The 25,297-nt window shown below is 42.0% G+C and overlaps 2 protein-coding genes across 3 annotated transcripts in view; one reads left to right on the top strand and one right to left on the bottom strand.

Annotated features, from left to right (window-relative positions):
• The first annotated feature begins 946 nt into the window (after positions 1-946).
• On the top strand, positions 947-11,591 carry gtpbp2b (GTP binding protein 2b). Its single transcript, XM_023983110.2, has 12 exons — positions 947-1,728; positions 2,237-2,263; positions 2,436-2,620; positions 2,831-2,942; positions 3,338-3,535; positions 3,801-3,975; positions 4,353-4,572; positions 5,440-5,575; positions 7,445-7,503; positions 7,927-8,098; positions 8,644-8,808; positions 9,422-11,591. The coding sequence occupies exons 1-12, from the start codon at positions 1,513-1,515 to the stop codon at positions 9,614-9,616; spliced, it is 1,860 nt and encodes a 619-aa protein (XP_023838878.1). The 5' UTR covers positions 947-1,512; the 3' UTR covers positions 9,617-11,591.
• A 932-nt stretch (positions 11,592-12,523) lies between these two features.
• Positions 12,524-25,297, bottom strand: part of LOC111960799 (apoptosis-stimulating of p53 protein 2) — a 49,970-nt gene continuing 37,196 nt past the window's right edge. For both annotated transcript variants that reach the window (XM_023983009.3, XM_070443062.1), the window contains exons 14-18: positions 18,407-18,544; positions 17,734-17,867; positions 17,175-17,341; positions 16,746-16,945; positions 12,524-13,840 (exon numbers count right to left, since the gene is read on the bottom strand). In XM_023983009.3, the coding sequence (XP_023838777.1) occupies positions 13,799-13,840; positions 16,746-16,945; positions 17,175-17,341; positions 17,734-17,867; positions 18,407-18,544 (681 nt within the window). In that variant the 3' untranslated portion in view covers positions 12,524-13,798. The remainder of the gene's footprint in view (positions 13,841-16,745; positions 16,946-17,174; positions 17,342-17,733; positions 17,868-18,406; positions 18,545-25,297) is intronic.

Raw genomic sequence — 25,297 nt, 5'->3', positions numbered from 1 at the left:
ACACCCCACCCAACAGACTGTCGCCCAATCGCGTTCACGTTATCATGCTGCGTCACGCGGTTGCTAAACTAATCGTCACGCAATCCCTTCTCCAGGGTATGAGTCGAGAAACGTGCTTCTTACCCTACAAAAATAAATTGAACTGTATTTTAAGACAGTTAAATACTCTACTAACAAAAAAGCTGTTAGAATTGTAAGTGTATGTATGTCCCTTAAGGTCCTTGTGTAATTGTAATGTGATATTGTACCCCCTAGCTCGACTGTCCATTATATGTAATATATATACACTTGTGTTCCCTTGTACTTTCTGTATTGATTTGTTGTTAATAAAAATACATTTAAGAGTCGAGAAACGTGCCTATTTTCCTCGAAAGTACCTAATGTCACGATTCCAAAGCTATACAATATTACAGATAGTAAGTTAATTATCTCACATCTTGGAAAATATTTCTAATGTTGTACTTCTTGTTGACGAAATTCATGCTAATGTTGGGTTTTTGAGCTCCCAATTGACTCCCATTCACTCCTTGGAGGAGAGCTCTTATTATCCCTTGAATCGCCCAGAATGCACCTTATGACCCATTGACTTAGCACGGGAAACGTACACAATGGGGTTGTTTCGATTTCAATGGAGTTTCCCATCTCCTCAAAAGTATCTCTGACCTGACCCGTTGGTTCAGGAAGCGATCCGTGAGGTCCTCCCTTCTGGTCGTCACTAGTTACCACAGCCACAAAATCATAAACCCCGCCTATTTCTACAATTTATCTTCTTAAAATTGCATTTTATACCTAACCTTAACGACACTGCTAACCTTATGCCTAATCTTAAATGAAGACCGAAAACCACATAAAAAAAGGGTCATAATTTTTTACTATATAGCCAATTTGGACTTTGTGATTCTGGTAACTTTTGCAAACCCTGACAGAAAACCCCAGATCACACGGATACTAGTGGTTGAGGCTCGCTTTAGGCAGCATCGTCAACATATTTTAACGGTCCGCAAGATTTAGCAGCGGGACGATTTTTGTTGATAGTCGGTGACCAGAATATAATTTGTAGACTGCAAAATGACTGCAAGAAGCCCAAGCATCTATCATATTTGACAAAAAAAAAGGATAATTTCAAACCTTTCTTACGTTTGTTTGAGATCAAGTTACCTCTTTATTATGTGTGGTAATTTGGGAACAGAATTCCAAAATTAAAATCACTTGAAGCTGATTTCCTGATGTTTTAAGTATTGTATGTCCAACAATTTGAACAAATAATAATAATATAACATTTGTAATATAAATAATATAAATCGGGCCGCGGGCCGCCAGTTGGGGAACCCTGGACTAGTAGAAGGCAAGTGATGGAGAGAAGGCCAGCCTCAGTTGGACCGATTGCGTTAGCTACCCACTCTGAGCCCATATGTATTTGTATTGATTCATTTGCAGACGTACAACTTTAAGTCCGTTATATTCTTACTGACAAAAACAGTGTGGATTCGCGTTAGCTAGTTCATTCCCGCGATGGATGCGCGAATATCAGGCGGGACCGGCGTTGGTACAATCGCTAACGTTAGATCAAATTTGCCTAACGTTAGATCAAATTTGCAAGGTCCCAGTTCAGGTAATGGGAGAAGGATGACGTCCAAAAAAACGCGTTCAAAAAAAGGGAAAAGAAGAAAGAGACGAAGGAATAAAAAGACAAAGACCAACAAAACCCCACCATATTTACCACCGGAGGTAAGTTGGCTAGCTACTACTGTAGCAGATGTACAGCTACTGCTAGCTGGAGCTTGCTATCAAGTTCATGTTAGTTAGCTAGCTAGCGATATTATCCAATGCTAGACTAGCCAGAGCCTAGCTATTTACAAATTCTGACATTATTTTAGCTAGCATTTGGCAGATGCTGTCGTCTGAGCTTTTTCCATGGTAAGAAACTTTTTGTCCATATGTAACGTTGTTATAAGCAGGGAATGGACATTTGTTTGTTTGTTGACAACAACAGCTGGCGTTCGCACATAACAATGTTGTGACTAGCTGCAAGAGAGCCGCTTGGCAGCTCCATGATGTAGCAAGATAAATTGTTTCCCTGGTGGTGCATAGATGTAAAATACTGTAGTGATAGCTTGCTGTGGTGTGGGTCGTTTTTATTCAGAAGTACATTAGTCAACAGGGGTGTGTGCTTGTCTGTCAAAATACAGTACGGGCACACCTTTTCAAAACATGTCCTTCCCTCTGTTTCTCTCAGGCTGAAGAGGGAAACATTGAATATAAGGTACTGGTATACATTTCTTTCTTTTTGCATGTCGTCTTCCCTTTCACCTGTAGCTAGTAATCAAAAGTCAAAACACATCCATGTATATGAATGCATGCTCTCAAACACGAGGTTCACCTGTTGGACACTTCTTGGTGGTGAAGTGCTGTCCCGTGCTCTACCTTCACTGCAGCTGAAGCTGGTGAACCCCACACAATATCGCTTTGAGCACCTGGCCACCCAGTTAAAATGGCGTCTTCAAGAGGGACGGGGCGAGGCGGTGTATCAGATTGGGGTGGAAGACAATGGCCTGCTTGTCGGACTGTCAGAGGGAGACATGAGAGCCTCGCTGAAGACCCTACGGAGGATGGCAGAGAAGTATGTCACTACCTTGTTTGCAAACATCACCAAAGGCACAATCTGGGATACTTTCTTCAGCTCCATGGTCATTTCAATTATACCCATTGATTCTTGAAGAAACTAGTTTATAAATGTCTAATTTGACAGTTTGTCATTGTTACTGTATTTAACAGTTGCCCCTCAGTTTGGTAGGTATTGGTTATAAATGTGCTATCTCTGCCTCACCAGGGTTGGTGCTGACATCACACTTCTACGAGAAAGAGAGGTGGATTACGACTCGGACAGAAACTGCCGGAAAATCGCAGAGGTTCTTGTCCGAAAAGTTCCAGACGACCAACAGGTGAGATTAAACAGCACCTTGACTTATTTAAGAGACAATTCACCCAAATTACAAATCTCAAAAGTAAGGCTAGCCTATGGACTACAGAGTGAAGTAGAGTAGAAGGGCTGACTGTGTGCTGAGACGTGGTCCAGTTGTAACACTCCTGGCTCCTTGCACATATGCAACTCCCCACTGGAGTCTGTGCTTCAATTCACTTCTCACTGTCTCCTCACCTATCTCCCATTGTTTATTTTCTGTTTGTCAATTAAGCATTCAAATGCAAAAGGAGAGTGACTCTCTTGTTTTGCACTCAATCAATGGTCAATGGTAAGCTGTACATACAATGAAGGATTTCTGCCACGTCAATCTGCTGTAATTTCACTGCAGTGTCTCTTGTGTGTGTATGAGAGCAGTTCTTGGACCTGCGTGTGGCGGTACTGGGAAACGTGGACTCAGGGAAGTCCACACTGTTGGGCGTGCTGACGCAAGGCGAGCTGGACAACGGGCGAGGCCGGGCACGCCTCAACCTCTTCAGGCACCTTCATGAGATCCAAACGGGCAGGACATCAAGCATCAGCTTTGAGATTTTGGGCTTCAATAGCAAAGGGGAGGTGGGTAACAGCGTCTTATAGGTGACAAGATAAAGAAGGAAGGATAAACACGCATGAGTTTTCCCTTCCTTTGAGCAAAGACTATTAAAAAACAAAAACAACTTATTCCTCAAAAACTACACTGATATAGCAAAAAAGTGTAATAACACCAAAAACTGTGTAACAGCACACAAATGTTTTGAACACCTTCCATTTGTTACGAACCCATAAAAACAGTGTAACAACACACAAGTTAATCGAACTTCCTCTCATGTGGCTTTTGAAGGTGGTGAACTACAGTGACTCCCGTACAGCCGAGGAGATTTGTGAGAGCTCTTCTAAGATGATCACCTTCATTGACCTGGCCGGCCACCACAAGTACCTGAAAACCACCATCTTTGGCCTCACCAGCTACTGCCCAGACTTCGCCATGCTTGTGGTCAGCGCCAACACAGGCATAGGTAAGCCCGATCATATAGCTATAATAACAGTGTAGATTGTGCCGGCCTTTTTAACTTCTACAAGATTTGTTTGGCCCAGCAAGCTATGAAAAGTGATGTGCGTTTGACTACTTACAGTATGTGAGTACTTAGTGTTACAAAGAGGGCGTTAATTGCAAATGAGGTCATTGTTGACTAGATGTTTTTCCATAAATCTTCTCCTGAACCATATGGTCTATTTACTAGAAACTCATGGACAACATGGACAACATCTTTTTCTACTCAAGTATAAATTACCAAAGTTACCAACATTTCTGAAGTCTGGTAACTTTGGTAAATTACTGGGAGTTTTGCAACCCTACCACTGACCCAACCAGATACTATTTTCTCCCCCTTAGCTGGCACCACCCGGGAGCACCTGGGCCTGGCCATGGCACTAAAGGTACCCATCTTTATCGTGGTCAGCAAGGTGGACCTGTGCGCCAAGGGCACGGTGGAGCGCACAGTACGCCAGCTGGAGCATGTCCTCAAGCTGCCTGGCTGTAACAAAGTGCCGATGGTGGTGGCCAGCCCGGATGACGCCGTCACAGCCGCCCAGCAGTTTGCTCAATCCTCCAGGTAGCTGCTGAAAAGGAGAGAAGATCTAGAAGGGAACTAGAATTGAGATTCAGAACCCAATATACACCACATAGGCCTTAGGCCTTTTTGACGATATATCGTATTGTTTTGACTATCTCAATATTATTTTTTGCGATAGCTGCACCAAAACTCCAGTATTTTTCCTTTTTTGTTCACCATCTTCTTTTTAAATAGGGAGCCAATTTGTTTTCAGCACTTTTATTTCCATGATTGATCAAAACTTGTTTTCTCATGGCTCTCGCTTGTCCCTCTGCAGCAGACATATGGTGAGCAATATGTTTGGAACATCAAATCGCAATACATATAGAATTGTGAGAATCGCAAAACATATTGTATCGGCACCAAAGTATCATGATAATATCATATTGTGAGGTCCCTGGCAATTTCCAGCCCTAGTTGGTTGTATACACCCATTTAAAAATCAAGGGACTAACTATCTTAGTGGGCAGAATTTGGCATGGGACATCATAATGACGCAATTTTCCCAAGTGTAAACAAATTTTATGGAAGTCAGATAACCAGGTGAGCAGTTTTTTAGACATCTTTTGAGCAACCATTAAAATATGTCTATCTGGTTGTTATTTGGTTATCTGACCAGATAACGTCCAAAATATGACATCTTTATGACTTGATGTAGCTATGAAAAACATGTCTTTACCTGGTTATAATCTGGTTATCTGATGTCTCCTCAACCAGAAAACCAGTTGACATCCAGAGAATGACGTTACGATCACCCAAGCCAATTTCTTTACCCTAAATTACACCATTACGACACCTTTTCTGACGTTATGCTTAGGTTATATACTGGTTGTAAAAGTCACCTCATGCCCACTCTTTATGCCGTAGCATCACACCTATCTTCACCCTGTCCAGCGTGTCTGGAGAGAGTCTGGACCTGCTTAAGGTCTTCTTCAACATCCTGCCTCCTCTCAGCAACAGCAAGGAGCAGGAGGAGCTCATGCAGCAACTCACTGAGTTCCAGGTACTACACCTGCGTATGCACACACGCACCCAGACACATTAACGGATACAATTATTGTGTGAATGATGTGTGTGCATGGACATTGTGTGTGTCCACGCACACTCACCACTAACACAATAATACACATGCACACGCGTTTGTGCACAAACAACTAATACATTGCTCAAAAAAATAAAGGGAACACTTAAACAACACAATGTAACTCCAAGTCAATCACACTTCTGTGAAATCAAACTGTCCACTTAGGAAGCAACACTGATTGACAATACATTTCACATGCTGTTGTGCAAATGGAATAGACAACAGGTGGAAATTATAGGCAATTAGCAAGACACCCCCAATAAAGGAGTGGTTCTGCAGGTGGTGACCACAGACCACTTCTCAGTTCCTTGCCTTCTGCGGCTTGATGTTTTGGTCACTTTTTGATGCTGCCCGTGCTTTCACTCTAGTGGTAGCATGAGACGGAGTCTACAACCACACAAGTGGCTCAGGTAGTGCAGCTCATCCAGGATGGCACATCAATGCGAGCTGTGGCAAGAAGGTTTGCTGTGTCTGTCAGCGTAGTGTCCAGAGCATGGAGGCGCTACCAGGAGACAGGCCAGTACATCAGGAGACGTGGAGGAGGCCGTAGGAGGGCAACAACCCAGCAGCAGGACCGCTACTCCGCTTTGTGGAAGAGGAGCACTGCCAGAGCCCTGCAAAATGACCTCCAGCAGGCCAAAAATGTGCATGTGTCTGCTCAAACGGTCAGAAACAGACCCATGAGGGTGGTATGAGGGCCCGATGTCCACAGGTGGGGGTTGTTGCTTACAGCCCAACCCGTGCAGAACGTTTGGCATTTGCCAGAGAACACAAGATTGGAAATTCCGCCACTGGCGCCCTGTGCTTCTTCACAGATATAAGCAGGTTCAACTGAGCACAATGAGCAGCATCCTCCAGCATGACCGGTTTGGGCGGTGGGGTCAGTCATGGTGTGGGTGGCAATTTCTTTGTGGGGCGCACAGCCTTCATGTGCTCGCCAGAGGTTAGCTTGACTGCCATTAGTCCCGAGATGAGATCCTCAAGACCCTTGTGAGACCATATGCTGAACATGCACATTTGTGGCCTGCTGGAGGTCATTTTGCAGGGCTCTGGCAGTGCTCCTCCTTGCACAAAGGCGGAGGGTAGCGGTCCTGCTGCTGGTTGTGCCCTCCTACGGCCTCCTCCACGTCTCCTGATGTACTGGCCTGTCTCCTGGTAGCGCTCCATGCTCTGGACACTACGCTGACAGACACAGCAAACCTTCTTGCCACAGCTCGCATTGATGTGCCATCCTGGATGAGCTGCACTACCTGAGCCACTTGTGTGGGTTGTAGACTCCGTCTCATGCTACCATGCAGTGAAAAGCACCGGACATTCAAAAGTGACCAAAAACATCAGCCAGGAAGCATAGGAAGCTGAGAAGTGGTCTGTGGTCACCACCTGCAGAACCACTCCTTTATTGGGGGTGTCTTGCTAATTGCCTATAATTTCCACCTMTTGTCTATTCCATTTGCACAACAGCATGTGAAATTTATTGTCAATCAGTGTTGCTTCCTAAGTGGACAGTTTGATTTCACAGAAGTGTGATTGACTTGGAGTTACATTGTGTTGTTTAAGTGTTCCCTTTATTTTTTTGAGCAGTGTATATTACCCACCTACACACACTCTTTACAAACCCATCCAAACGCATACATGCATTCATGCACACGCGTAACAAAACATACACCCACACATACATTGCATACATACGAGATGTGAACGTGCACTTTCACACATTCAGATTCGCACCCTTATTCTGCGTCAATGCTTGCAAAATAGACTTCCTAATTCCTCTGCTTGTGAATATAGGTAGATGAGATCTATACCGTGCCAGATGTGGGGACAGTGGTGGGAGGAACTCTCTACAGGTCAGTTGGCCATAAGTCATATTGATACTCATGAATGAATGATAATGGATTTATTTAGCGCTGTTCTAGGGATTGTTCACCCAAATTACAAAATGACATATTGGTCTCCTTACCCTGTAAGCTGTCTATGGACAATGTCTGACAGCAATCCTGCTTTGGTTTAGTTTCCCTGGCACTGTTTCCAAGTGCTAACGTTTTAGCATTTGTGGCACAAATCCCATTCATGTCATGGTACCGATTATTATCAATATCAAGATACTTTTAGAGGATTTGCTCAACTAAGCTTTTAGCTAATCAAAAACCAATATAAGTCAATGTACTGCAAATGGTGTAACCCTGAAGTGCTGCTAAAAATGATTTGCCCTGGAGAGTTCCACTTTGACATATCATAATATGTTTTTCCTCCCGTTGTCCCGCGGACAGTGGGGTGTGTCGCGAGGGGGAGAGGCTGGTGGTTGGCCCTACGGACGAGGGCCGTTTCCTGAGGCTGAAGGTGGGCAGCATCCATAGGAACCGCTCGGCCTGCAGGGTGCTGAGAGCCGGCCAAGCCGCCACACTGGCCCTCGGCAACTTTGACCGCTCGCTGCTCCGCAAGGTCAGAGGGCTCAGCCACAACACAACCACATGTGCCCAGATGTGAATTTTCATGACTTTTATCTATAAGATACTTGTAGTTTCCCCTCCCATTTTATATGTTCTGCCAATCACATCCCTTAATATGACTGAACATTGCAGGGTCACATTTGGAAACAGGACGACTGCACAAACTGCTCATGGTTATGATACTGTCATCTGTCCTCTGTTTTGTGTGTTACGTGTGAAATTTCAAGTATAGGTAGGAGGTCTGTGTAGCCAACTATGTTTTTGTTAGTTTCTTTTTGAAGCACTCCAGACAAGAACTTCCCTCATGGGAAAAAAACATCTCTTCTATAAATAAAGTTATTTAAAAAATTGATAGCTATCAGTGAAAAACACATTTTGGTCCTTGGAACAATCTGATACAATGCCCATGCACTCACAACACAATATAATACACACATACACGCACAAACTGTTGTTATAAAATCACTTCCACAATGGTTGTTCCTTTCCCATCTCCCAAAGTACTTATTGGTGCATGTGTGTGTGTGTGTTGAATAGGGTATGGTGATGGTCAGCCCGAAGATGAACCCCACCATCTGCTGGCAGTTTGAGGCGGCCATCGTCCTTCTCTTCCACGCCAAAACATTCCGTCGGGGCTTCCAAGTGACCGTGCATGTGGGGAACGTAAGACAGACGGCCACCGTGGAGTGCCTGCATGGAAAGGTTAGTTTAGTAATAATAGTTATAAACTGGGTAGCATTCAGAGTCCTGAATGCTTATTGACTGATTGGCTGACAGCCATGGTATATCAGACCGTATACCACGGGTATGACAAAACATTTATTTTAACTGCTCTAATTACGTTGGTAACCAATATATAATAGCAATAAGGCACCTCAGGGGTTTGTGGTATATGGCCAATATACCACGATTAAGGGCTGTATCCAGGTACTCTGCGTTGCGTCGTACGTAAGAACAGCCCTTAGCCGTGATATACTGGCCATATACCACACCCCCTCGGGCCTTATTGCTTAAGTATACACTCCTTTTTCTTTTATACAGCATCCTTCATACATTGTAGTATTTAGACAAGTTTGTACAAGGTCAATATTTTTTTTTATACCAGAAATGAAACCTTGTGCAATGTTCAGATAGAGATTTTATTATATAGAACAAACATGCCACTCTGCCATGTAGAGGAAGAGGAATCAGGTCAGCTCTATCCATGACATTTCTATCCGCAACGTTCCACAACGTCTACCTACTGATTGTGGCCCTGCTGCTTTACGAGTCAACACAAACCATTTTGTGTGCCCTTCCCTGTTTTCACCACCAGGAGGAGCTGCGCACAGGAGAGAGGGCCGTGGTCGGCTTCCGCTTCATCAAACACCCCGAGTACCTCCGCATGGGCGCCAAGCTGCTCTTCAGGGAGGGCGTGACCAAGGGCATCGGCCACGTCACCAGCCTCCTGCCCGACTCGCATGACCAAAACCAGATCCACGACCAGAACCAGAGGGAGATAGAGAAATAGAGAGGAGGAGAAAGGAGGGAAGGAGAGGAAATGATAAGCTCTCGTGAACATGCCCCCCCCCTCCCCCTCCCTCTGAGTAAGTTTGTGTGAACTGCCGGCACCGGACGTCATCCCAGTAGATTGGTATTGAACCACACACTGGTATTGTAATCACCATTTGTTTGTATCTAAGTGTGTCTGTACTGTACTTTCCTCATCTGCCCTTCGTGCCATGTAGAGATGTAAAGCCCTATTGAAACCCTTGATCCTTCTCAGTGGTGGATTCTGGGGTTTGATGCTTTGATGAGTGTGGGTTCAGGCAAAGGTCAGCGTCTTTAGTCGAAGCTGGGTTACCTCTTCGAAGGCAGGCTAAACTTTCATCTAATCTGCTGTGGATTGCTTGAAGGAACCATTCCCATCCCTCTCTGGCTCCAAACACCAGATACAATAGATCAAATGCATGCTCTCCCTGTTTTACTTGGACTAGACGATGTGGAACATACTCAGCATACCCATCCTTTGGTGGTTTAAAGGGATAGTTGGCTTTTTAAAAGTTTTAGCTCATTGTCGACTTACCTAAGGCAGGGTTTCCCAAACTCGGTCCTCCCCACCCCTCCACGGGGTGCACGCTAAGGTTTTTGCCCTAGCAATACACAGCTGATTCAATTAAACAACTCATCATCAAGCTTTGATTATTTGAATCAGCTGTGTAGTGTTAGGGCAAAAAACAAAGCGTACACCCGTGGGGGGAGTTTGGGAAACCCTGACCTAAGGTGTTGTCGTTTTTACGTTTGTTAGCTTGTTATTTAGCAATGTGCAGAATGGCTAGCATTTTTGGAGCATGTAGCAATGCTAGTGTAAACAGGTTGTATCAGTTAGCATTGCTTTCGAAAGCATGTGGAAAGCAGGGAAGTCAACCAGTGATGGTCCTGTCTGCAAAAGGAAGAGCTCTTTTACCATGCTTTTGAATGCAAGTTTCCTTCCATACTTTTTCTAAAATATTGTGGTTTACTCTCTGCACTTCATTCGTCTTGATTAGTATTAAGGAAAAGTAGACTACGTGCTGCCCATTTTGGTGACGCAAATAAGTGGCAACCGTAAATGCTGCCATGCTAATTTTCTAAATGTTAAATTCAACTAAGTCTGTGTAGGGCAGCAATAATGTGTGAGGGTTGAGAATGAGCCGAGTCAAGATGCTTGGCGTAGTCAAGTGAATGTTGCATTGCAAACCCGTTCTGAAAGAAATGTAGGGGCAAGTATTAAGTGATGTGATGTTTTTCATAGTAGAGACGCCGCTTTTGTTACCCTGTTACTTCAACCCATTGAACCCAATGCTGTGTATATGTCATAGCTTCAGGCTTGTCTGTGTACAAGGCAGCTTTGTGCAGCTAGATACCCATTTGGAGTCTGCATGCTTAATAGGGACTTGTGAAAATCTAAAAATCAGACTAAATAGACTCCTAAATGACAAATATTTATTGAACTCTAGACTTTATCCCTCACGCTTTACGAGGTTGTGTGCAATTATAACTAAAGCATTGAATGTAATGTACATCCACTTCTAAATACCATTTTGAAGCACAAACATTTTTGTGAGAGTTGTCGATTTTGCACTTTGTATTTTTGGAATAGCTTCTGCATGTTTGTGTGCGCCAGAGGTTACCGAATCTAGTCCGGGAGAGCTTTAAGGTGTGCGGTAGTGAAACATGGGATTCAATTTATCATGGTGTTGATGCATATTGAGGTCTTAGTGACCACTGATGTATGCCGCTTATTCAAGTGTCAGCTGATCTTTACAGTATCTTATGTTTACTGTCATAAGAAATATACCAATTTAGTACAGAAAGCATGCAGAGCACTTTTCTTTTAGATTATATATTAAATATAATATTACAGGTATTATTAGCTTCTTTGCTTGAGACACGTGGCAAGTTTGCAGTATGTGTATGAATTGCATCAAGGTTGTGTAAATAATATTAAACATGTTTTATTGTGACACTTTCTTTCCCCATAAAAACATCAAAAGACAAATATTTTTGCATATTTTTATTGACTTTTTAAAAGCTGAACTTATTTGGCTTGATGGTCAACACAGATTGTTCACAGAACACATTTTAATGTGGATTTTGCAGCTTAGCTAAAAGCAAAGTTTTGAAATGTCACTGGTTTAAATTACTAAATTCCATTAATAAAATGTGTTTACACTTTTATAAATGACTTTCATGAATAGGCTAAACATGTATAAATAGTTAAAGGGTCTACATACTATTAATATGACTATTTACATTGAAATTATTAGTCATTTATAAAGGATTATAATGGCTTAATCATGAAAGTTATAACGTGTAACCAAAAAATGCTGGTCATATTCTGTCTGGTGCAGGGCTGACCAACCCTGTTCCTGGAGAGCTACCCTCATTTATGTTTTCGCTCCAACCGCAGTTGTGACTAACCTGATTCAGCTTATCAACCACCTAATTGTTATAAATAGGATGGGCTAGATTATGGTTGGAGCGAAAACATACAGGACGGTACCTCTCCGGAAATAACGTTGAGCAGCCCTTTAAGATATGAAGGATTGGATAAGGAGGTGATGTTGAGCGAGACCCTTGAAGCTTGTGCTATTCAACATTCATTACTAGCACAGCATGCCAGGCTACATACAGTACTTACACACAAAATGTTCTACAAAAACATTGAAAAATAGACATTCATAGGAAAACAAAGTAACTCAGCCACAACATTAGAGCTTCAAATCTAGGTGGAACTACAGTGCCTTTAGAAAGTGATCACACCCCTTGACTTTATCCACATTGTTGTGTTACAGCTTGAATTTAAAATGGATTAAAACAGATTTTGTGTCACTAGCGCACACACACACAAAACCCCATAATGTCAGTGTATTTAAAAAAAATATATAAAAAAAAATTACAAATTAAATGAAAAGCTGAAATGTCGTGAGTCAATAAGTATGCAAGCCTAAATAAGTAGATTTTTTTTTGTGTGGCAAAGAAATGAACTTTATGTACTGAATACAAATCGTTAGGTTTGGGGAAAATCCAACACATCACTGAGTACCACTTCATATTTTCAAGCATGGTGGTGGCTGCGTCATGTTATAGGTATGCTTTTCATCGGCAAAGACTAGGAAGTAAAAAATAAACAGAATAGAGCTAAGCACAGGCAAAATCCTAGAGGAAACCCTGGTTGAGTCTGCTTTCCAACAGACGCTGGGAGACAAATTGACCTTTTAACATGACAAAAACCTAAAATACAAGGCCAAATATACACTGGAGTTGGTTACGAAGACAACATCAAATGTTCCTGAGTGGCCTAGTTACAGTTGACAGAAATCGGATTCAAAATCTATGGCAATAATTGATAATGGCTGTCTACAAATGATCAACCAATTAGACAGAACTTGAAGAATTTTTAAAATAATAATGTGCAAATATTGTACAACCCAGGTGTGCAAAGCTCTTAGAGACTTACCCAGAAAGACTCAGCTGTAATCGCTGCAAAAGGTTATTCTTTCATGTATTGACTCAGTGGTGTGAATACTTATGTTAATTTGATATTTCTATATTTCATTTTCAAAAAAGTTCTCTCACTTTGTCATTATGGGGTATTGTGTGTAGATGGGTGAGAAATAAACAAATGTAATCAATTTTGAATTCAGGCTGTAACACAAAATGTGGAATAAGTCAAGGGGTATGAATACTTTCGGAAGGCACTGTATACCCACAGCCAGATCGTTTGTGATAACCTGATAGTAAGATTATGGAAAATGCCATGACATAGAAAAAGCTTTACATTTCCAACTGCCACAGTTACAAACCCTTACAAATTGATTCTGCTCAGAAAATCACACGTCTACAAAAAACACTGTTCAGAAGTCTCCATGACATGTTGCACGGTGTATACATTCCTGCAGTGAAAAGGAAACAGCATGACCATGTGTATATTATCCATACATAGGTTGAAAACCATTTAGCATGATATGGTCATTCACAGACAGGTTCAAAAGACCAAAAGATTGAAGTGTAATGCTTGACTTTGACATCCAAAAGACCAGAAAGCGTGAAATGTAGTGCTGGACTTTTTAAGTTCTTCATTCGCCTTTCTAAAGTAACTTCTTGGTCTTCAACTTCTTCAAGTCGGAGTAGTTTTCAGCGAGTAGGGTGGAACGTGAGCCGATATAATTTAAGCCAAGCTCCTCTGCCGTGGCTTGATCCTCAGATACAGCTAAGAAGAAGAAAATACCATTTTAAAGATCATAAAACTATGGTAAGCAGGGGGCTGAGATTCTCATTTAGATGGTCTCAATTTAGATTCAGCATTATTACATAATTTTCTTAAGTGACAGGATTTCCCCCACTAGTTAAAGAAATCTATTAATCCTTGCCAGATAATGGCAGAAAGGTTTTTGTCAAGGGGGTTACGCAAGGAGCTGGTAGGTCTTTACAAGGCATGCGTGACTTAAGAAATGTTAGGCCTTCACCAGTCTTCTAATCAGAGAAGTAGACCCTCAAGGGTAATTTCTTCCCCAAATAGATTGAAAGTTGCACTTTTATACTTTTTCCCAGGGGAACAACTTCGGTTTTAGAATTGGGGGTGACATAATTATTATTATATATATCTTTTCCCCAATCGGATAAACACTCCAAATAGCCTACAGGACCGCTCAGTTTAAGTTGCGCCCCGAGTTTTCACTGAACATATTCTTTGACCTCTAGCACCGGGGCCAGTATTCACAACATCTCAGAGTAGGACTTTTGATATTTAATTTGCCATAATGGATAACTTTAAGCGCCCAGGCGTTTATTTGCTTAAAACGCAGAGCTCACACTGTTATAAATCAGGTTTCCAGCTCTACAAGTTGATAAAAAAACTACTGTCATTAATAAGTTCACCGACAGTCCTGTTTGCTAATTAAAACACTTACATTTAGAACACACTGCAAATGTTAGGCTACAAAAGCAGCAAAGTGGATTGTGGTACAGTTAGTTTGAGGTTGGAAGTTGGATATACAGTACCAGTCAAAAGTTTGAACACACCTACTCATTCCAGGGTTTTTCTTTATTTTTACAATTTTCTACATTGTAGAATAACAGTGAAGACGTCAAAACTATGAAATAACACATATGGAATCATGTAGTAACCAAAAAAGTGTTTGAGATTCTTCAAAGTAGCCACCCTTTGCCTTGATGACAGCTTTGCACACTCTTGGCATTCTCTCAACCAGCTTCATGAGTTAGTCACCTGGAATGCATTTAAATTAACAGGTGTGCCTTGTTAAGTGAATTTGAGGAATTTATTTTCTTCTTAATGCATTTGAGCCAATCAGCTGTGTTGTGACAAGGGTGTGGTGGTATACAGAAGATATCCCTATTTGGTAAAAGACAAGGCCATATTATGGCAAGAACAGCTCAAATAAGCAAACAGAAAAGACAGTCCATCATTACTTTAAATTTCAAGAACTTTGAAAGTTTCTTCAAGTGCAGTCGCAAAACCCATCAAGCACTATGATGAAACTGACTCTCATGAGGACCGCCACAGGAAAGGAAGACCCAGAGGTACCTCTGCTGCAGAGGATAAGTTCGTTAGAGTTACCAGCCTCCGAAATTGCAGCCCAAATAAATGCTTCACAGAGTTCAAGTAACAGACATCTCAACATCAACTGTTCAGAGGAGACTGTGAATCAGGCCTTCATGGTTGAATTGCTGCAAAGAAACCACTACTAAAGGGCAACAATAATAAGAAGAGACTTGCTTGGGCCAAGAAACACAAGCAATGGACATTAGACCGGTGGAAAACTGTCCTTTGGTTTGATGAGTCCAAATGTGAGATTTTTTGTTCCAACCGCCGTGTCTTTGTGAGACGCAGAGTAGGTGAACGGATGATCTCCACATGTGTGGTTTCCACCGTGAAGCATGAGGGAGGAAGTGTGATGGTGACACTGTCTGTGATTTATTTAGAATTCAAGGCACACTTAACCAGCATGGCTACCACAGCATTCTGCAGCGATACGCCATCCCATCTGTTTTGCGCTTAGTGGGACTATCATTTGTTTTACAACAGGACAATGACACAACATACCTCCAGGCTGTGTAAGGGCTATTTGACCAAGGAGAGTAATGGGGGGCTGGGAACTCCTTCAAGACCGTTGGAAAAACATTCCAGGTGAAGCTGGTTGAGAGAATGCCAAGACTGTGCAAAGCTGCATTCAAGTCAAATGGTGGCTACTTTGAAGAATCTCTAATATAAAATAAACTTTTTTGGTTACTACATGATTCCATATGTGTTATTTCATAGTTTTGATGTCTTCACTATTATTCTACAATGTAGGAAATAGTAAAAATAAAGAAAAACCCTTGAATGAGTAGGTGTGTCCAAACTTTTGACTGGTACTGTATATCTCTTGCTAGCCCCATAGAGCCGAATGTTTGTCGAATATCCAACCTCTATGTAGGCCGTCATTCTAAATAAGAATTTGTTCTTAACTGACTTGCCTAGTTAAATAAAGGTTAAACTAAAAAAACACGGTGGTCAGTTTTTTTCGGTGGCTAACACAGACAGAATTATTGCATTTTGGCAGGTTGGGATCAATCATCCAGCACAAGGGGTTTGAAAAACAATTCTGAACTCTTTGGTAGAGATGCTGTGAAATTCCAGTGGAGCAGTACGAGAAAATGCGTGCATGCATAACCTACTGGTAATTACCCTGTTTTGACCCTACATTTAATAGAGACTGGCATTTATTTAGCGATGCTCGGCCATTAGAAGAGACAGGCGTTTGTTGGAGGCTTTGCGGTTAATGGAAGTTTTACGGTATATGGACAGATCCTAGATCAGCATTCCTCCTTTTAGATGCTTTGTGGAAATGGCCCCTGATCAAAACCAATGGATATGTGTATGTCCACTTTTCATATACTAAACCACTGCTCTGAATACAATATGGAGCTGCAGCCCCCAGACAGACACTACTGCTGAATTCCAAATTGACTGCTCTTCACCCTGCCTATGATTTTTGCCACATTTCTTACACCGATCCCATCATTTCAGATCTACAGGAGTGCCTAGGGCTTAGGAACTAGGGGTGGAGCATATGTGTGGTCAGGCTAGTGTCCCTCCCCTCTCTCCTGCTCACCCCTAGCAGGTTCCTTGGAATGTAGCCCTCTCTGTCTCCACAGCGGGCCCACCACCACTCTATCTCGTCCTTGTCCTCGCGCCGCAGCACCGTCATGCAGTCGCCTTCCTGGAAGGCCAGCTCGTCGTCCTCCTCGGCCTCGTAGTCCCACAGGGCGTACACCACCCCACGGTTCATGATGCCTATCTTCTCCTGTACACCTGCATCAACAAAGTCACACCCACCTCGTCAGGAACAAGCTGTTATAATTCTATTTCCGCTAAAACATGTTATGGAAGGCCGAACGTTAGTTAGAGTAGGTGAGGGTAGCTACATTTTGTAAAGAAGCGGCGTCGAGTGCAAAACGGAAAAAGAAAAATAGGCACACAGTGTTTTGAGCAAATAATGGTTTGTGCTTTGTCTCCAGTCAGAGTACACTAGCGGTCTCACCGTAGAGGAACTGGGAGCACTGTGCGTAGCCCTCCTCCATCTCCTCGCACTTGTCTGCCGCTGTCTGCATGTCACTGTAGGTGGTGGCGAACACAGCAGCCCCGGACTCCACCAGGAACTTACACACCTGCACGTTGTTACAGGAGGCCGCGCAGTGCAGTGGAGTCCTGGGAGAGAGACAGACAGACACGGAGAGGTAGAGTGAGGTAGGGACGGAAGAAAGGAAGGGAGGTAGAGAGGAGGGCAGAGGAGAAAGAGATAAGAGAGGGAACAAGGTGGGAGAGCAAGATGATGGGTGAGGGAGAGTGGGGGAGTGAAGGAAGGGAGAAATAAAAAGAGAATAACTCTTTAGTAATAGTGGGCGACTGGATAACATCAGCCACATGAACACATTGGATGTGATGTGCTACTGGTTGCTGGGGGTGGCAACAGCTTTGATAAAGCTACTGTAAAGTCACATTGGCTACAATAAAGTAACAACAACCACTGTAAAGTTACTGTAAAGGGACAACGGCAACTGTAACGTGACAATGGCCACTGTAAAGTGACAATGGCTCACCAGCCATCGCTGTCGGCGGCGTTGGCATTCACGCCAAACTGCACCAGGAACTTGACGATCTCGGTGTGGCCGGCGCAGACGGCGTTGTGCAGGGCTGTGATGCCCTCGTCATTGGGCAGGCTGGGGTCATCCACCTATAAGGCACAAAGTTAATAGGCTTCAAGACATTTCCTAGACAAGGTCAGTTATCCGTCTTTACCCCTTACGGTTGATGTTACGATTTGGGGAGGGATTAGCTGATCTTAAATCTGTGCCTAAGTGCAACATGGTTGAGGTTAGGATTTGGGGAGGGTTTACCTGATCTTTGATCTGTGCCCTAAGTGCAACATGGTTGAGGTTAGGATTTGGGTAGGTTTTAGCAGGTCCTATAACTGCGCTTAAGGGCAACTTCTAAGCTAAGCGTTTTGACGGACGTAGACCAGCGTTTGTAGTTGCTTAAGAGTGCTACTTAAGTATTACTTGCAGCGGCATTGCAAAGCCTTTGCTTATGGGACGTCTGCTTGGAAGAGTCGTCTGAGGTTATCCAGTCTGTGGTATTGACATTGAAATTAGCAGGGCTAATGATGTAAACCTCACATCACTGAGTTCGAATCCGGCCAACAGCCCTTTGACTCCCCACCCTACTTATCTTCCCAACACTATCTCTTCAATTAAAAGGAGTGGGACTACTCACGTCATAGATGACCCTCTGCACCAGATCATACTCGCCCTCCAGAGATGAGTCCAGCAGCAGGGCCAGGGGGTTGAACTTGACCCGCATGCCGTGGTCGATGCGCTCCGAGTCGACCTTCCGCAGGTTGGTCCTCTTGCCCTGCAGGAGGGGAGTAGGAGGAGAGGAGTGAGGGCTGTAGGTGTTTCACAATTACAATATAATGCAGTGACATCTGTTAGCTATGGTCATCGAAATTGCTAAAAGGTTTTAAAATGAATTCTAATAAATGTAACAGTTGGACAATGGATGAAGATCCTCTAAACTTTGTTGAATTTGTATTATCCATCAGATATTGACTGAATTAAAGCACATAAATCATTTTACTGGCTTGGACAAATAATGAATGCAGTTCAGTTATTCAATTTGTCCAATATACATTGTTATTGTATCAGGTATTTTTGGGGGGATATGTTAAAAAATTATATGATGTGCATCATTTGCATAAATACACTGGGTGTACTTGCAAATATGTAACATTAACATAAAGGGGTGGAACAGGGCTGAAACCACCAAACACTTGCTCAGTCTAGCCTACCTGCACTGTAAAGACTGCTTCATTAATTACGGTTGTCACGCACTCTTGCATAGTTCAACAAGTGTGTCAATAGCAGGATACCCTCGTATAAAAAAAATCAACACGCTTGGCTTTAGAATGCACCCATCTAAACATTCTTTCCATTGCTTGCGAGATCGAACATAATCACAAGAATCCAAATGTTCATTTTCGGAAGTTGCTTTCATTTCAGTGCATCTTATTTGCTTTCCTTTTAACTTTATTTTTTACCCCCCAACTGCATTAAATGATTACTTTAATTCCACAAAAAATTAACACCCTTCAAAATAAAGTTATATTTCTTCTCTTTATTGTGATGTAAGTGTTGAGACGGTGTGTTAAATCCCAGACTAAGCTTTAGTGTTCTTATAGAGTCAACAGAAAGCCAATGTATTCCATTGAGCCCATTTCAGCCATTACCGGGGTGTGTTTGACAGGTCATTACAAACATTTCCACGGTCGTAATGTTAACAAGAAAAAACTACAGGCACAAGCAAGAGTATGAAGGAGTTGCAGGAGTAAAATGAAATCAATCAATCCAATGAGATTTAAGTGACAAGTAGGGCTGTGGCGGTCACGAAATGTTGTGAGCCAGTTATTGTCATGCAAAAGTCTGCAGGTCTCACGGTAATTGATAGTTAATTAACAAACAAGTTTAGTATCTCCAGGTCTCCAAGCATACAAGCCGCTGATGCGCGCCTTTGGAACGTCTACATTTTTAAAAGTCTAATAAATCCATTTAATACACACCATCACAATAAATCCATTATTTATTTTAGGTAGGCCTTAAAGAAACATTATGATTATGAAGAAAATGTATTTCAGAAGAACAGAATGAGTTGGTCTATGTATGTTATCTGGCTATGCGCCATAGGCTGTCATTTAGAAAACAAGATATGCTTATAATTCCCGTGCTATTATTTTACACAGTATTACATGATTTTATAGTAAGAAGAATATAATTTAACTTAGTGCCTTCGGAAAGTATTCAGACCCCTTGACTTTTTCCACATTCTGTGGAATATTTTTTTTAAATTATTATTATTTATTTTTTTAGCAGAAATGTCTAAAAAAACTGTTTTTGCATTGTCATTATGGGGTACTACGTGTAGATTGAAAAAAAAAAGAGAAATCCATTTTAGAATAAGGCTGTAACTTAACAAAATAAATCAAATAGAAATGATATTTTTCGTATTCCGCGCATATGAAGTGGCTATGTTGAGCGTAGAAGTGAATTTGAAACAGGTCCTATGCACTAGATTTAGAGTTATTTGGTCACTTTAGTTGTGAATGATACAAACCTTAGAATGTCTTAGCAACCAAAACATAGATGGGCTGCATGATAGGCTATTGATGATTTGAAAAGTTGCAAATAATGCTTGCACTCTGTTCCTTGCCTCAGACTGCACATGCTGTTCTGTCATCAAGTGATCATATTTTCACCCACCAGACTATTCTCAATTTAATCTCGTCTTTACTAATACAGTACCAGTCACAAAAGTTTAGACACACATACTCATTCCAGGGCTTTTCTTTATGTTTACTATTTTCTACATTGTAGAATAATAGTGAAGACATCAAAACTATGAAATAACACATATGGAATCATGTAGTAACCAAAAAAGTGTTTGAGATTCTTCAAAGTAGTCACCCTTTGCCTTGATGACAGCTTTGCACTCATTCTCTCAACCAGCTTCATGAGGTAGTCACCTGGAATGCATTTCAATTAACAGGTGTGCCTTATTAAAAGTTAATTTGTGGTATCTATCTCTTTCTTCCTTAATGCGTATGAGCGGTTAGATTCTGGGTTAAACTTGGAACATTGTTATACTAGAGACATGATACATCAGGAGTAATACTATAGTATCTGAGGAGTGATAGAGACTGGTTTTTACATCAGAAGTTAATGGTTATCTGTAGGACCCAGATGGCTTTGGAATGTGCTGGGTAGAGGGGAGGCAGTCACGGGAGTGCTATAGGTGATACTGTTGGAGAGCTTTGGATTAGGCATCAAGGGGATTGAAGTCAGGTCACCTTAAGGGAGGAGGAGCGGTTTATTACCCCATCACTTTGTCTTCCTGTCGAACCATAACAGATGTAAGGGTTGGAGAGAAGGAGGAGTGCATCTAAATTGGAGTAATATATATATATATACAGTGGGGAGAACAAGTATTTGATACACTGCCGATTTTGCAGGTTTTCCTACTTACAAAGCATGTAGAGGTCTGTAATTTTTATCATAGGTACACTTCAACTGTGAGAGACGGAATCTAAAAAATCCAAAAATCCAGAAAATCACATTGTATGATTTTTAAGTAAATAATTTGCATTTTATTGCATGACATAAGTATTTGATACATCAGAAAAGCAGAACTTAATAATTTTGGTACAGAAACCTTTGTGTGCAATTACAAGGATCATACGTTTCCTGTAGTTCTTGACCAGGTTTGCACCACTGCAGCAGGGATTTTGGCCCACTCCTCCATACAGACCTTCTCCAGATCCTTCAGGTTTCGGGGCTGTCGCTGGGCAATACGGACTTTCAGCTCCCTCCAAAGATTTTCTATTGGGTTCAGGTCTGGAGACTGGCTAGGCCACTCCAGGACCTTGAGATGCTTCTTACGGAGCCCACTCCTTAGTGCCCTGCGTGTGTGTTTCGGGTCGTTGTCAGTGCGGAGAACCAGCCACGACCCATCTTCAATGCTCTTACTGAGGGAAGGAGGTTGTTGGCCAAGATCTCGCGATACATGGCCCCATCCATCCTCCCTCAATACGGTGCAGTCGTCCTGTCCCCTTTGCAGAAAAGCATCCACAGAATGATGTTTCCACCTCCATGCTTCACGGTTGGGATGGTGTTCTTGGGTTGTACTCATCCTTCTTCTTCCTCCAACACGGCGAGTGGAGTTTAGACCAAAAGCTCTATTTTTGTCTCATCAGACCACATGACTTCTCCCATTCCTCCTCTGGATCATCCGATGGTCATTGGCAAACTTCAGACGGGCCTGGACATGCGCTGGCTTGAGCAGGGGGATCTTGCGTGCGCTGCAGGATTTTAATCATGACGGGCGTAGTGTGTTTACTAATGGTTTTCTTTGAGACTGTGGTCCAGCTCTCTTCAGGTCATTGACCAGGTCCTGCCGTGTAGTTCTGGGCTGATCCCTCACCTTCCTCATGCCATTGATGCCCCACGAGGTGAGATCTGTGCATGAGCCCCAACCGAGGTGATTGACCGTCATCTTGAACTTCTTCCATTTTCTAATATTGCGCCAACAGCTTGTTGCCTTCTCACCAAGTGGCTTGCCTATTGTCCTGTAGCCATCCCAGCTTGTGCAGGTCTTACAATTGTATCCTGATGTCCCTTACACAGCTCTCTGGTCTTGCCATTGATGGAGAGGTTGGAGTCTGTTTGATTGAGTGTGTGGACAGGTGTCTTTTATCAGGTAACGAGTTCAAACAGGTGCAGTTAATACAGGTAATGAGTGAAGAACAGGAGGGCTTCTTAAAGAAAAACTAACGGGTCTGTGAGAGCCGGAATTCTTACTGGTTGGTAGGTGATCAAATACTTATGTCAAATTGGCAATAAATAAATGCAAATTATATTGACATTCAAAAATCATACACTGTTGATTTTCTGGATTTTTGTTTTAGATTCCGTCTCTCACAGTTGAAGTGTACCTATGATAAAAATTACAGACCTCTACATGCTTTGTAAGTAGGAAAACTTGCAAAATCGGCAGTGTATCAAATACTTGTTCTCCCCACTGTATATATATATACATACATACATACACACACTTGTGTTGGTGGAAACATGTTTTGTCTAATGCAGCTGTATTGATCATCTTGGAAGAATTAAACTTGGTTATGCTTTCATAGGTTCTAATTAAGAAACTCTACGAACACTAACAGAGTCAATCAGTTGTGTTGTGACATGTAAGGGTGGTATACAGAAGATAGCCCTATTTGATGAAAAACCAAGTCCATATTTATGCAAGAACAGCTCAAATAAGCAAAGAGAAATCATTACTTTAAATTTCAAGAACTTTGAAAGTTCATGAAGGTCAGTCAATGAGGAAAATTTCAAATTGATTAACACTTTTTTGGTTACTGCATGATTTCATCGTTTTGATGTCTTCACTATTATTCTACAATGTAGAAAATAGTAAAAATAAAGAGAAACCCTGGAATGAATAGGTGAGTAGGTGTCAAAACTTTTGACTGGTACTGTATGTAAAATGAGTTTAGATTTAGAATGGCCCCAAATTGCCAGGTACAGGGGCAGGGGAAAAAACATTTGCACTCTAATAGTGAATGTAGGCCGCTTTCCTGCTATGGCGGGCGGGTAGGCTACTCTGGATTTATGGTGGAGTATGTGCTTAATATGAGCAGCTGAAAATAGATATAGTAGCAGCTGGGAACCTCCTATTTTTAGTGGCAACCATCAAAACTCTGCTTTCACACGGGACTGCATATAGAAAAGTCTGGGCTCATAACACTTATTTCAGTCCACACATCAACCACTATTTGAGGAGTATGCAGCCTCTCGCTGCGCAACAGGTAATATTCCACCCAAACTCTGTATGCCATGAGCTCTCCAACCCTGTGCCTTCATTTGGGAAGCATGTTCAGGAACATAGATAGTAACATGTTTTCACACTAAACACATTTCTGTTGACAGCCCCTCTCTGCACGCTCGAGAAAGGAATGAGGGGAGATGGAAACGCACAGTGGTGAGATATTCTGTAGCTAAAGTTAATGTGTCAGCCTTTTAATTATGTCCTATTAAAAATAAAAGCACTATTACTAGGCTATTCAAAATCAAATACAAATTCTCTATAAAGAGAAGGTTAACTCTGTAAGCTGCACAGCTCAATCTATGAACCAATAGCATCGTCTAGGCCGATACGTTCTCTCCCAGACTCATGGATAGAACGTTTGGAGTTTGGAATAAAGGTAACCAGTCCTTCCAGTATGCATAATAATACAGTCCACACTCAAAGGGGATTACTTGAATATGTTTAATTTTGTAGTATAGGCTAGCTAGACCAATTATATACCAAAGACAGCTTAAATCATTTCCTTTTAAAGGTTTTTGTGCCATGTGTAATATGCGATAGGCTATGTATTACAGAATGAAACAACCATTATTTAAATTCATTTTTTTGGGGGGGGGGGGGCTTGGGTTCATATAAAGGTTATGAGTCTACAGTCGAAGTCGGAAGTTTAAATACACTTAGATTGGAGTCATTAAAACTCGTTTTTCAACCACTCTACAAATTTCTTGTTAACAAACTATAGTTTTGGCAAGTCGGTTAGGACATTTACTTTGTGCATGACCAGTAATTTTTTCAACAATTGTTTACAGACAGATTATTTCACTTATAATTCACTGTATTATACTTCCGACTTCAACTGTACATAAGCTCTCATATGCGTACGGGGGTTTTGAAATAATCATCACCTCAGAAAGCGCTGTCAATTTTGTTGTGTTAGGCTTTGAAATGATATCCAGAATGACCATGTTTTCCAGTAAATTTGACCTGTTGTTGAACTTCTTCAAATTGATCAGGGTGAGGTGAGTTTTAAAAGCATGATACTGTTTTGATGTGATTTTCCATTGATGTCAGAGTGGTTAGAGGAACAACAGAGCGCTGAGTACCAGGCCATTAGGACCTGATGGTCGTTAGTGAGTTGGGTGCTACCAAAGCATGTCCAGAGTGCATAAGAGGAGATTACAATGACTCAACGGTCACATGGAATTTTACTGCCGTCATGACTCATGACTGCCGGTGTGGAGGCAATATGGTCACCGCAACAGCCCTAGTGACAAGTGGATTTTACACCCTTCAAACACAGATGGCTGAAAAAGACAGATCCTCAGGTGGGCGTATACAGTTGAAGTCAGAAGTTTACATACACCTTAGCCAAAACCAATTAAACTCAGCTTTCCACAATTCCTGACATTTAATCCTAGTAAAAATTCCCTGTCTTAGGTCAGTTACGATCACCACTTTATTTGAGGAATGTGAAATGTCAGAATAATAGTAGAGAGAATGATTTATTTCAGCTTTTATTTCTTTCATCACATTCCCAGTGGGTCAGAAGTTTACATACACTCAATTAGTATTTGGTAGCATTGCCTTTTGATTGTTTAACTTGGGTCAATTGTTTTGGGTAGCCTTCTACAAGCTTCCCAAAATAAGTTGGGTGAATTTTGGCCCATTCCTCCTGACAGAGCTGGTGTAACTTAGTCAGGTTTGTAGGCCTCCTTGCTCACACACACTTTTTCAGTTCTGCCC

This window comes from Salvelinus sp. IW2-2015, linkage group LG1 (assembly GCF_002910315.2).
Source record: "Salvelinus sp. IW2-2015 linkage group LG1, ASM291031v2, whole genome shotgun sequence".
Taxonomy (NCBI): Eukaryota; Metazoa; Chordata; class Actinopteri; order Salmoniformes; family Salmonidae; genus Salvelinus; species Salvelinus sp. IW2-2015.
This window is presented reverse-complemented; position numbering and strand designations above follow the sequence as displayed.